This window comes from Rhodamnia argentea, chromosome 9, assembly GCF_020921035.1.
Source record: "Rhodamnia argentea isolate NSW1041297 chromosome 9, ASM2092103v1, whole genome shotgun sequence".
Classification (NCBI taxonomy): Eukaryota; Viridiplantae; Streptophyta; class Magnoliopsida; order Myrtales; family Myrtaceae; genus Rhodamnia; species Rhodamnia argentea.
The window spans coordinates 26,407,616-26,419,877 of NC_063158.1; the positions used below are offsets into that span (position 1 = coordinate 26,407,616).

Here is a 12,262-nt window from a genome sequence, read left to right on the forward strand (position 1 = left end):
AATGTGATCGCTTAATCATAAACACTTCCAAATGAAGGGAGTTGTGCTGGTCATCTCACTCTACACATTTAATCCTGTATCATACCTCTCATAAGATTTCAAGTAAACGCTTAAGTAGACAATTTTATCAAATAAAACTCTCTTGGAATAAGGATAATGAATTCTTGATCTCTCTTATCGGTTTTCGAGCTTTGTGCTCTTTACACTCCTCATCTTTCATAGCTCCCACTGGACGGAACCACTCCGAGGATCAACATCCAAAAACTAGCCGTTGGTTGATTGATAAAAATCACGAACCGTTAAGGTGAGAACAATCAGAATTTTGAGATGATTTGTTCACCCATACAAATAAATCCTAGAATCCTTAAACTAAGCATCTAATAAATATAATTGTCTAACAAGTGGTTGCCAATCAATCAAGACTCATTGAATGGATAGTCTCAAGAATATCTTTGAGATTGATTAGTCAATCAATTTAACTTAGGAACGCAATCCTAACTAGATAATTGACCATTAGCGGGGAAATTTAATCTGCTAAAATAAGCAAGAATAAGATTGATTAAACAATGAGGATAAAATTAGGGATCAAAATATATCTCGTCATGATTCTCGTATCGATGTCGTCCTTCACAAATCCCCGCTTCTATCGGAATAGAAGCATTAGGCAAATTAAGTCTTTAAAGACATTGAGATATATTCAAAGAGAATCCTAAAAGCATAAATCAAAATCTTTTCAACAGAGTGTGGTAATTTTGTTTCCTTCAAAATTAAACTTCCCGATAGGTTTGTCCTATATTTTTAATTGAACGATTGTAGTGAATTATCACTTTTAATGACCATCAATGGTCATTACAATCTATTGATCATAATTCATATTTAAACACATGAATAAATATGAAATATTAATAAAGTAAAAGTCGCTATCATAAATATCGCTAGAAAAGGAAGCTCAAATTAGTGGTATCGAATCATGCACTCATCATCGGACATCATGGAATACGGCAAGATTGTCGGAAATGGAACTTGAAACCTATTTGTGGAAACAGATTCCTCAATTTTTGAAATATAAAACTACCTTATATATCTTGAAACCTATAACCGGACCGATTCTCCATCGGCCCGATTCCAGGTTCCAGGGTTATTAGAGCCATGCTCACACCTAACACTAATATTTTTGTTGTGCGATAGCCCGCAGAAATGTAAGGGTAAACGTTACATTTAGGAAAAAGCATTCAGGGAATTACCTTGGAAAGCACCATAGTATGAAGGTCGCCAACCATGGTGAGGGGCTCACCCAGATCTGGGGGAGGGTGTTGACCCTCGCCCGCCATAGCTATAAAAAAAAAGGGGGGGAAAAGCCACTAAAAACCCTAAACTATGCTCATTGTGACACATTTACCCCAAACTTATGCTCGTGTGACACATTTACCCCAAACTTTTTGTTGTGACACTAAAAACTCCAAACTTATATTCTTGTGACACATTTACCTCAAAATTTTGAGGTAAATGTGTTACACTAATATAAGTTTAGGATTTTTTATGTCACAAAAAAATATTTTGGGGTAAATATGTCACACGGGTATAAGTTTAGGGTTTTCAATGTCACAAGAAAAAGTTTGGGGTAAATGTGTCTCATGAGTAAAAATTTGGGATTTTTGGTGTCACAAAAAAAAGTTTAGGGTAAATGTGTCACGGTTGGCATAGTTAAGGGTTTTTGGTAGTTTTTCCCCCAAAAAAAAAGGAAAAAACAAAATAGAAAATTTCAAAAAATTGTTAATTTTTTTTTTAAAAAAAATTGCTCACTCGAGCATTGGTCGTGTCACGAAGAATGACCAACATCTACAACAGCAATTTCAGGCCAAAATTAACCGAATGGACTCAATTGGTAAAACGTGAAAATGTTTAAAACTCAATTGTCACGATTAAAAGATCTAGGACTAAATTAACAAAATTGCAATAGATTTACGACTTTTTAGACATTTTTTCCATTTATTCTTTATATGTTCTTCCCTAATTAGTTCAAGAACTAATTCTTCTAAATAATCAATCAGGAGAAATTGCATGGCCTTGAGAAATTAGTTAAATCATCGCTTAAAAGAATTCATGTATTTCGATTTTTTTTTTCTTTTCTTTTTTTTGGGTCAAAATATTTAGATTTCTTCAATTTGCATTACTTTTGGAGTCTACAGAATTAGTTGACCCATAAATGTCAACGTTATGGTGATATAATTCTTGTAGCCTGCGCAATCAAACAGAAACTGGGCAAGACATAAAGCCGAGCCGACGCCATATCGGGTTGATACGGTCGCATCCAATTCCATGTTCCCTCGGTGCGTTCTTTGCCTTCTCGTGATGAAGATGCAAACTTGGTGTCGCAAAACTGTTTCCTTCGCTTGTAACAAGTACGTGATTGCTGGATCAGTCGTCTCAAGGCCCGTTACCTCCTCCGCGACTCATGCAGCCGTCTCGGACCCAGATGCGTCAGAACCTGAGAGCTCGAATGAACCTTGTGTCATACAATCCAAGGACCTTCTTCGCAGAAGCTCAGGTCCTGGGACTGGGCTTCACGTCCTCGACTTATTCGATCGCGGTATGTTGCAGCCTGATCGAGCTCTTTACAACAGCATGCTCAGGAGATGTACCCAGTTGAAGAAGCTCAAAGAGGGGAAGTTGGTCAGTGCCCACGTTCTCAAGTCGATATTCAAGCATGATAGGCTGCTCCATAATACAATCCTCAATATGTATGCCAAGTGCGGCCTCATGGATGAAGCTCGGCAGTTGTTCGATGAAATGCCCGTGAGGGATGTGGTTACTTGGACTACTATGATAACTGGGTATTCCCAGAACAACCAGTCTGATGGGGCGGTTGCTTTGTTTCCGCAGATGCTTTGGATGGGTTTGCAGCCAAATGAGTTTACATTGTCAAGCCTTCTCAAGGCTCTTGGGTTCTGGCCTAGCGATGAGTGCGGTAGGCAGCTTCATGCCTATTGTTTGAAATATGGATATTGCTCGAATCTTTATGTTGGTAGTGCTTTGGTTGACATGTATGTTAGGCATGACCGGATTGACAAAGCCCAGTCAATTTTCTGTCTGCTAGTGAACAAGAATGAGGTATCGTGGAATGCTTTGATTGCTGGATATGCTAGGAAAGGCGAGGGCGAGCGCGCTCTTTTTATGCTCCAGGAGATGCTGAGGGCTGGTTTCGAACCCACTCATTTCACGTACTCCAGTGCGTTTGGTGCCTTATCGGCTACCGGATCTTTGGAGCAGGGAAAATGGGTTCATGCACATATGATCAAATCAGGGGGGTCAGCTTATTGAATTTGTGGGAAATGCTCTCCTCGACATGTATGCGAAGTCCGGTAGCATTGAGGATGCTGAAAAAGTTTTTATAGGTTGTTGAGACAGGATTTAGTTTCTTGGAATTCACTGCTCACTGGATATGCTAAACATGGGCGTGGGAGGGAATGTGTGAGCAAATTTGAAGAAATGCGGAGGGATAGGAATTCAACCGAATAACATAACCTTCCTCTGTGTTCTGAATGCTTGTAGTCATGCTGGACTTTTGGACGAAGGGCAGTACTATTTCCATTTGATGAAGAAATATAATGTGGAGGCACGCATTGTGCATCATGTGACGATAGTTGATCTTCTGGGTCGAGCGGGTCTTTTGGATCGAGCGAAAAAGTTCATAGAGGAGATGCCTATTGAGCCTACTGCGGAAATTTGGGGGCATTGCTTGGTGCTTGTAGGATGCATAAAGACATGAAGTTGGGTGCATATGCGGCGGAGCGGGTTTTCGAGCTCAATCCCAATGATTCGGGGCCCCTCGTGTTGTTGTCTAACATATATGCCTCAGCGGGTAGATGGGGCGATGTGGTTAAAGTGAGAAGGATGATGCAGAAGAGTGGGGTGAAAAAGGAGCCCGCATGTAGTTGGGTGGATATTGAGAACAAGGTCCATATGTTTGTGGCTAATGATGATTCTCATCCACATGGAAAAGAAATCCGAAAGATGTGGGAAGAAGTCAGTGCAAAGATCAAGGAGATGGGTTATGTTCCAGACACTAGCCATGTGCTTTTTCTTTGCGGACGAACAAGAGAGGGAATCGAGATTGCAACACCATAGTGAGAAGCTTGCTCTGGCATTTGCAATTCTAAGTACACCCCCTGGATCTACCATCCGGATCAAGAAGAACATCAGAGTTTGTGGTGATTGTCACTCAGCATTTAAGTTGGCATCTAAGGTGTTGGATAGAGAAATCATCCTTAGAGATACCAATAGATTTCATCATTTCCATGATGGCTCCTGTTCTTGTGGGGACTATTGGTAATGCAAGCTAGAATGCATAACCCTATAAGGTTGACTGGTTATTAGTGATTCTATTGCTTACTTACCTGCTGCTTTCATCGGCCATAAATTCGAATCAATGGCTTCGCCTGCTTGGCGCGCCCCAAGCAGGTGTTTTGCCCTGCAATAGTTGTAATGAAGGGTCTGGGGAGTTGGTGGAATAAGAGAGCCCCCTTAGGCAGCTCCAAAAAAGAAGGTCGGCATGTGGAAATGTTGGATTTTTAAGGACCAAGGCTATGGTGAATCTTGGAAAGCCAGAGAGTAGAGTTTTTGCGATTGTGGTAATCAATCAGCCCACCAACTATTTATTGAGCTTTGTGATATGGCAGCAAAGAAAAGGATTATCAGCCTGGTTGCATGGTATGTTGATTGTCATCTTGGATCAAGCGATAGTCCATTTTGCATCAATATCTAAGGGATTCTTTGGTTTGGGCCGATGAAGCTTCAACAGGAAACACACAAGGTTAGGATGGTATCCCGATTGATGGTTTGCATGCTCATTGCAGATACAAAAGTTATAGCTTGTGCATGCTCATACCGAACTTAGATTTTATACGTCTGGATTGACTTGAATCTCAGTTGAGAGCCTATTCTTTTGTTAATTTTTGTTCACTCAGACAAGGCGATCAAGTGGTGAAGCTTGATATGAAGCAGAAGACGATTCTCATGCTAGAAAAGCATGGTCTTTTCTATCAAAGGCATGAATCAATCCAAAGGAAATCATAAGTGAAGATTGGGTTGAAAGCGGATAACAAGGAAGCAAGGAGCAACCTTCTGAGGTTGGCCAGACGTATGCCCATTTAGTTGCCATTAGAATTAGCAACTCTTTTTTGTTAATTGCCCATGTCAAATGGACAGCTTTCCCATGTCAATGGACAGTGTTCACGCATATCACAGAGTAGGCATTCAAATGTCGAATTTGACGGAACTGAGGCCTCGCAAGCTGCATGTTGTTTCAAGGTTCAAGGTTGAACGGTACTGAATCTCCCTAGGTCAAATTTAGGTGCCCGATAGGAAATGTGTCTTCTGCATCATGTGAGACAGTGGGTGATGTATCTTGTATCTCGTTCAGTTTCAATTTTGATCCGCTTCATTGTTCAGCAGTGTAAAACCATAGAATCAATTATTTGCAATTTCGTATCTCTCCTCCTCCTCCCTGATCTCTTCATTTAAGCATAGCTTCCCTGTGTTTCGCCATGGTTTCATTTACATAGGCTTGGTACCGAGGGCCGAATGGCGGCAAAATGAGGGTGAATTTAAAGAGGTAAAATTCACATCATTTAGTTCTTGATTCTCATCTTTCTGTCTTTTACTGGAGTCATTTTCAAGGGTCTTGGACATTGTCCGTATAGTTGCCCAAATTCGGACATTTCATAACAATTAAAACGCATACACAGTAGTATGTTTCATGCCTTGCTGTTGCATGAAAAGTGCCAGATACAGGGTTTGTTGGTAAATCGGCTTTTTCTCCTTTCTCCCTCTTACAAAGTGAAGAAAAAGACAAATGGACAAAGGCGGTTTCGCACCCGAAAAAGCTCGTCTCTCGCTCATCATCCGGCCATGAATTAACAATGAATTGACAGAGAGATTAAGGACAAAAGGTTGAGCTTTAAACTAGGGCTTTTCGAGTGATGGTTACGTTGGATTTACCTAGACAAGTCAATCATCAAGCTCTTTCTTAACCCCCCAAAACTGTTCCAAAGGCTGTGCTCTCAAGGCATGCCTTTCCTCCAACGGCTAACTTGACGGGAACTTGCTTTCCTAAAGAGATTTCTTTTGATATAAATTCAGTGAAAGCTCTCGTACCATATCGATCGGTCAGGCTACGAAAACATGCACCTGACATTACATAGCATGTTAGAAGATTGAATCTTGCATTGGAATGTTCAAATTTACATTCATCCTAGGGAAATGAAGGGTTATGGTTGACGATGAAAAAAAAAAAAAGGAAAATACAAAAAGAAGTTTCAGGTGAGGTTGTGTGTGGGTGTGGCTGTAGGGGAGAGAGAGAGAGAGAGAGAGAGAGGGAGAGAGAGAGAGAGAAGAAGGAGGTGACCCTTGGCAACTGCGTGGCAAGAAAAGAGCAGAAGGTGTGCCTTGGTGGACTGCGAGGCAACCAAGGGAACGAGAAACGCTCTTGCATGGTGGTGTCTTCACCTTCACTAATTTTAGTCCCCCCCTCTCAAAAAACACCAACACCAACAAAAAAAAAAAAAAAAAGATTTAAGCAGCTTCAGGCGTTTCAAATCCCCCCCGCAAAAACAGCAACCACCTTCACCTTCTCCTTCATCCTTCCTTGCTGCACCCAAAAAAAAAAAAAGGAAAAAAAAAAGAAAAAAAAGTTTATATAAAGGTACGTGTGTTAGCTGTACATCTATGTCTCTCTGTTGAGATAACAATTCAAGTTGGAGCTGGTGACGAAGGAAGAGCAACTGCTGCATTGACAGGTTTGGCTACAAAAAAGCCTGAATCTTGTTCATCTGAATTCTGGGTCTTGTTTGTTTATCCATCTTTTTTCTGCCCACTCGAGTAATGTTGTCCACTGGTTTGAAGTTGTGTAAATTCTTTCTTTTGCCATTCATGGTTGTGCAAGAATCATGTTTTGGCTTGCAATGATTTGCTTTCTACCTTCACAAATTTCACTGCCAACTCATTCTATGCATATCCATACCAGATCAATGTTCTTTTGATGGGTCTCATCTTGCATGGATTTTGATTGGGTGCCGGTAAATTGTTTTCTTGACAGAAAGCTGAGTGAAAATGATGGAGCCGCAGAGCAGGAAAAGAGGGAGGGAAGGAGATATGGAAGACAAGAAGATTGACACCTCAGACAACTCCTCGAGGAGGCAATTAGGTGGTGTTAGTTATGAGCACAGCAACAATCACGAGGATCACAGAGACAAAAAGCTAGAGGATAAGAGTAATTGCCATGATGAAGCTTTGGACGAGTGGGATTATTGCATGTCCTCCTTGGGAGTGTTTGATTTCCCATGGCTGAGGGAAGGCGATGGCATGATCTTCGGGTCGGAGGAGGACGGCGAGAGCAGAGTCGAGGACGCGTTCGCGTTCTCGCTCTCGCTGTCTTTCACGGCTGACCATGGCATGGAGTTCTGCGAGCCATTGTCGTGCCAGAACTCGGCCTTTTGCTAGATTCACCTGGCGACTCACCGGGCGACGATCATGACATGTCATCCCCGGAACAACAACAGATATCGGCGCAAGGCGGTGATGATTTGGAGGGGCTGGATTGCATTTGGAGCTCCGTCCTCAATCAGCCGCTTCAAGGAGGGTTCTGAATCAACTCGACATTGCAATCCTCGACATATATCATCCAATTTTCACTTTTCATATAGTCTTCTTTTTCCCTTTGTTTGCTTGTTCTTGTTTACATTAATACTCCATCTGCATAGTTAACAAATGGACTTTTCAATAGTTCTTCAAGAAAAAACGTGACAATTCTCAAATTTGTCAGAAGTTAAATCAGTTTTGAGAGGAGTCTAATTGACAGTCTTCAATATGGACCGACAATTCATGTTGTGAATCTCACCAGAGAAGGAAGCCAATTAATGCTTGATATAGTTCCAAGGACAATGACTATGAGCAACTACATCTGGAGTAGAACTTTATTCAGGCTCCATTTATTTCATAAAAATATTTTTTTGAGAATATATTTTTATTTTTCGGCATTTGTATCGATGGAATTTTTTTTTAGTGAATATTAAAATTTTTCCTACCAAAGCTTAAATTTTGACAAATAATTTTCTCTTTAAAAAATCGGAAATCATTATTTAGACTTAAACTAAAAACCCTGCGTTTGAGCACGGAAACCTCAACGCTCATTCTTGAGCTCTTGGCAACTGGGGCTGATTTCTCGTCACTTGGGCTCGGGTCTATCGAGGCTGGACCGGGGACTTTGGCACCCTAGTTCGGGTCCATCTAGGCTCTTGTCGAGACCCCGCCATCGCACCTTGGGTCCATTGAGGTCAAGCCCAAGAAACTAGTGTCCATACTAGAGACGCTAGACCCGATAATATCGAGGCCAAGCCCTAGTCCTTGAGCTCATTCCCAGATCCATTGAGGTCAAATTTTTTGTAAATTGTTTAAATTTTTGAATGGTTTATTTTTATTTTCTTTATTTCTTTTCCTTTTTCATTCTTCCTCGTCCGATTGCTAAGCTTAGCAACCAGCCACAAACACAAGTTGGAGAGCTCGAGCTCGCCGGATCCCGATGAGGTCGGCCCTCGCCTATGGCCTATCACCTGCCGTCGCCAAGGCCGATGACCAATGGAGGAAAGAGGAAAAGGGAAAAAAAAGGAAAAGAAATTTCAAAACCTCAATTTAAAAAAAATTAGAAAATTATTCACATTAGCGCTGGTTGTGCCATGTAAGAATGCTAGGTCAATATCAGCGATTTCCGACCAAACCACAAAGAAAAAAATTAAATGAAAATTTTCTTATCAAATGATAAAAAAATATTTTTCTCTTCATTTTCAAATCTTAGCCAAATACTGAAAAATATTATCATTTTTCTGAAAAATAATTTTCAAAAATAATTTCCAAAAAAGTCATAATTTTCACAAAATAAATGGAGCCTAAAGATTACATGAGCATATGATTAAATGTAAAGTCATTTTCCTAAAACTTTGTGTATAGAGTGAGGGTTTTTTTTTTTCTTTCTATAGACTGAGCTTGCTAGTCCCAACGTATACCGATTTAAGATTTTGGGCCTCCTTTTCAAGTTGGGCTCGATTTAGGCCTCCAAGCTTAAAAGGCCAACCTTACCTACTATAAAGATTTTGATCTACTGTTACCATCTATGTTTTGATTTTCTTGTAGATGCTATTTGTGACTGAAATTTTTAAGAATCTTCATCCCTATTATGTTTTTGTACTGGTGATTGCATTAGCATATGATTGGGATTTGCAGGTTTTGATCTTAAAAAGTAAGATATATCACTTAATTTAGGAGGTGAATCTTTTTTTTGAAAACTCGATCCTAACCAAACCAAACCAAACCAAACGGAACAATTTTCCCATGATCCAAGACGAGCTTCCTCATCAAGTTCCGAGGCTTTGGATCCACTAAGTTTGGGCTGGGCCTAAACTTTGAACTTGCCTGTCTCATGGTTCCTGTTTAGATCCCAATCACACGGCATTTCTCAGCAAAAGACTTCAAACCAACTAAACTAAACATCTCCTCCATGTGTCCCACCCCCACATGTTGAAAATGCCATTTGCAGATACCATAATGCTGATGACATCCATTCTGGTTTGCAAACTTGATTTTTAAAGTAATATATCTGACCAAAAAAAAAAAACTTGATTTTTTAAGTAACATGACGAGTTCTTATTCAGTATCGCATATGACTTCAGGATTCGACTAACAGTTACGATAAACTGAATTTGTAAACGTGCAAAATAAAGTGAGAAAAAGAAAAGGGAACGACGAGGTGAATATAGTCCGATGCGTTGAATACTGAACTTGTGTTGGTTTCGAGAAAAATTTCACAATAAAGGAAAATACTTTTCAAAAAAAATATTTTTTAGGAAAATGTTTTTGCTTCTTAAAGTTTGGGAATTCTTTTTTTCTTTCATTGTGAATAATTTTTAGTTGAGTGATCATTTTTAACAAACCAAATATGTCAAAATTAAGAGTGAGCATGGTTCTATGATAGCACCGTGAACCGAAGAATCGAACAAGTAGAAACAAGATAGGTTTCGGGTTCGAAATATTGGGGAATCAATTTTAATAGGCGAGGTTACTAGATTTGTTGAAACCTAGAACAAGTCTTTATGTTTTTTTTTTTTATTTAGGAAAATGCTTCATTGATGATCTTGTCAATTATTTTCGACCATAGATCCACACATCATCACCGCGTATTTTGCATAAAACACTCACTAATTGAAAGATCGAGATTAGAAATAATGACGAGTACTATCATATTATCGGTGAATCATTAGTCCGAGCTTTTATTTCGGGCGATATTCATAGCTAAGACTTTTACTTTGCTAATGTTTCATATTCTTCGTGTATCTAAATATGAGTTGCGGTAAGTGGATTGCAACATCAAACGATAGTCATTAAAGGTGATACTTGGCTGCAATCGTTCAATTAAAAAAACACGTGAAACCTAGATAGACTTTGGAATCAACCTTAAAACCTGTGATACGATAGGTTCATAATTCCAATAAACGGGGAACCACTTCCGACCGATAAGTTTCATGTTCCGGGTGAAATCTAAAAAAAAAAACAAAAAACCTGAAATCGTTCTCCCTCGGTGAAAGTTCATGGTACTATTTCGCAGAGGATTCTTTCATTCAAATAAGACCCCTGGAAACAATTCTCGCTAAAGGACATGAGTAATATAGGCACAGAGGAGAGCAACTCCAATGGTGACTGACTGCTCAGTGCTCACCCTAAGAGAGAGAGAGAGAGAGAGAGAACTAACAAGCATGATGTGATTTAATGTTTGTGGGGTTTTGGTTTTGGGGGGTGGGCTTTTCCTCAACGGCATTGCACGAACAGACAGCCTCTGCCACACAGCCGTTGTGCCGACACTATCGGTCCTAGCGCCCTTCTCCTTCATTATCATTCCCTATTCCTTCTCAACAATTATTTTATTCTTCATTTTTTAAATAATAATTTATTAGTTTAATTTTTTTGCTAAAAGAGGGTGTCAATTTAGAAAAAAAGAAGAAGAAAAAAAAAGAAACGGGGTCTTGTCCTATAAACGACTGGTCGTTTTCTAATTATGCAGGCTTCCAATCCAGATGCCTAGGGTTGGTTGGGAGAATGCATGCATGCATTAGTCCCTATCTTAGTTGCCATATACTCGACAAATATAATAATGTAGTTCGTTAAAATTTTTATTTTTGTCTCTATAGAGTGCTAGTTTCAGCTTTGCCTATGTCCTAAGTTAACACTAATATGGCTGTTGGACCATGTGGGGATACATCATTTGAGCACTTAGTTCAGGTGCCCTAGGCTTTTGAATTGATCTCTTGCCCTCGCCACATTCAAAGATTGACGTGAATGTTGCCAAGACGGTGCCGTTTTGAGTCTTAATAAAAACCACAATGCCTATGATCTGATATACATCAATTGCCACAGTGCTTTTTTTTTTTTTTTTTTTAAGTTTTAGGAGTTAAATAATCGCTCAAGAAGTTATATGATCAAAGCATCTTGGAATAATATGAAAAAATAATATGTGTAAAAGAACAAATATTTTCAAATGGACACGAAACACGGCGCGTCGGTACGCTCTAAGCTAACGTTGGAAGACAATAAGAAATTTCATAATGCTTGTGTTGTTATACAATGATTGAATTGCTCATTTATCTTTTGGATCGAGAAACTAAAAACCTTAAATTCCTTAGTTCATTTACTGTTCACAAATAGGCATTTATCACGATCGCTATCTTTCATTTGTATTATGGGAAAATTACCAAAAAAAGTTATAAGCTTATTAGACTCGTACCAATTCAATCATAAACCTTTTAATTGTGCCAATTTTTCTTGATCGAAAATTGTGTCAATTGAACTACAAGCGTTTTCACATTTTTTTCAATTGAGTTAATCTGACCAATTTTGATCGAAAATCACCGACGTGAAAAACGTTGTAAATGAACAATTAGCATAATTAAAAGGTATAAGATCAAATTGGACTTCTTTAGTAATTGTCCCTCTATATTAGGGGCAAGAAATTTTTTAAGTTGGCAGCTGGTGAGCAATTTCACTGTAGCAGAAAACCCTGTAAAATGAACCCTTTGCAAAGCATGGAAAGATAGGAGTTCCGTTGCTGCTATTCTAGAAAGAGACCCAAACAAAATAGACCGCTTGCAAAAGAAGAAAAGCTCCAAACGCCACAAGCCACTTGGGCATTGGCAGCAAGTAAAAAAAAAATAATGCTGGG

General features: G+C 39.4%; 2 protein-coding genes across 2 annotated transcripts; both read left to right on the forward strand.

Moving 5' to 3' along the window:
• The first annotated feature begins 2,228 nt into the window (after positions 1-2,228).
• LOC125316700 (pentatricopeptide repeat-containing protein At3g24000, mitochondrial-like) lies at positions 2,229-4,566 on the forward strand. The gene is given in 6 exon segments (XM_048285735.1): positions 2,229-3,303; positions 3,305-3,389; positions 3,392-3,498; positions 3,500-3,728; positions 3,731-4,080; positions 4,082-4,566. Coding segments are annotated over 6 exon segments (2,007 nt in total). The 5' UTR covers positions 2,229-2,319; the 3' UTR covers positions 4,334-4,566.
• A 2,072-nt stretch (positions 4,567-6,638) lies between these two features.
• LOC125316495 lies at positions 6,639-7,500 on the forward strand. The gene is made up of 2 exons (XM_048284852.1): positions 6,639-6,797; positions 7,097-7,500. Exon 2 carries the CDS (start codon positions 7,111-7,113, stop codon positions 7,498-7,500), a length of 390 nt encoding a protein of 129 aa, XP_048140809.1. The 5' UTR covers positions 6,639-6,797; positions 7,097-7,110.
• The last annotated feature ends 4,762 nt before the right edge of the window (positions 7,501-12,262 follow it).

Excerpts from the sequence above, each read along its gene's own strand:
- LOC125316495 (XM_048284852.1), top strand. The coding sequence starts at position 7,111 with ATGATGGAGCCGCAGAGCAGGAAAAGAGGGAGGGAAGGAGATATGGAA.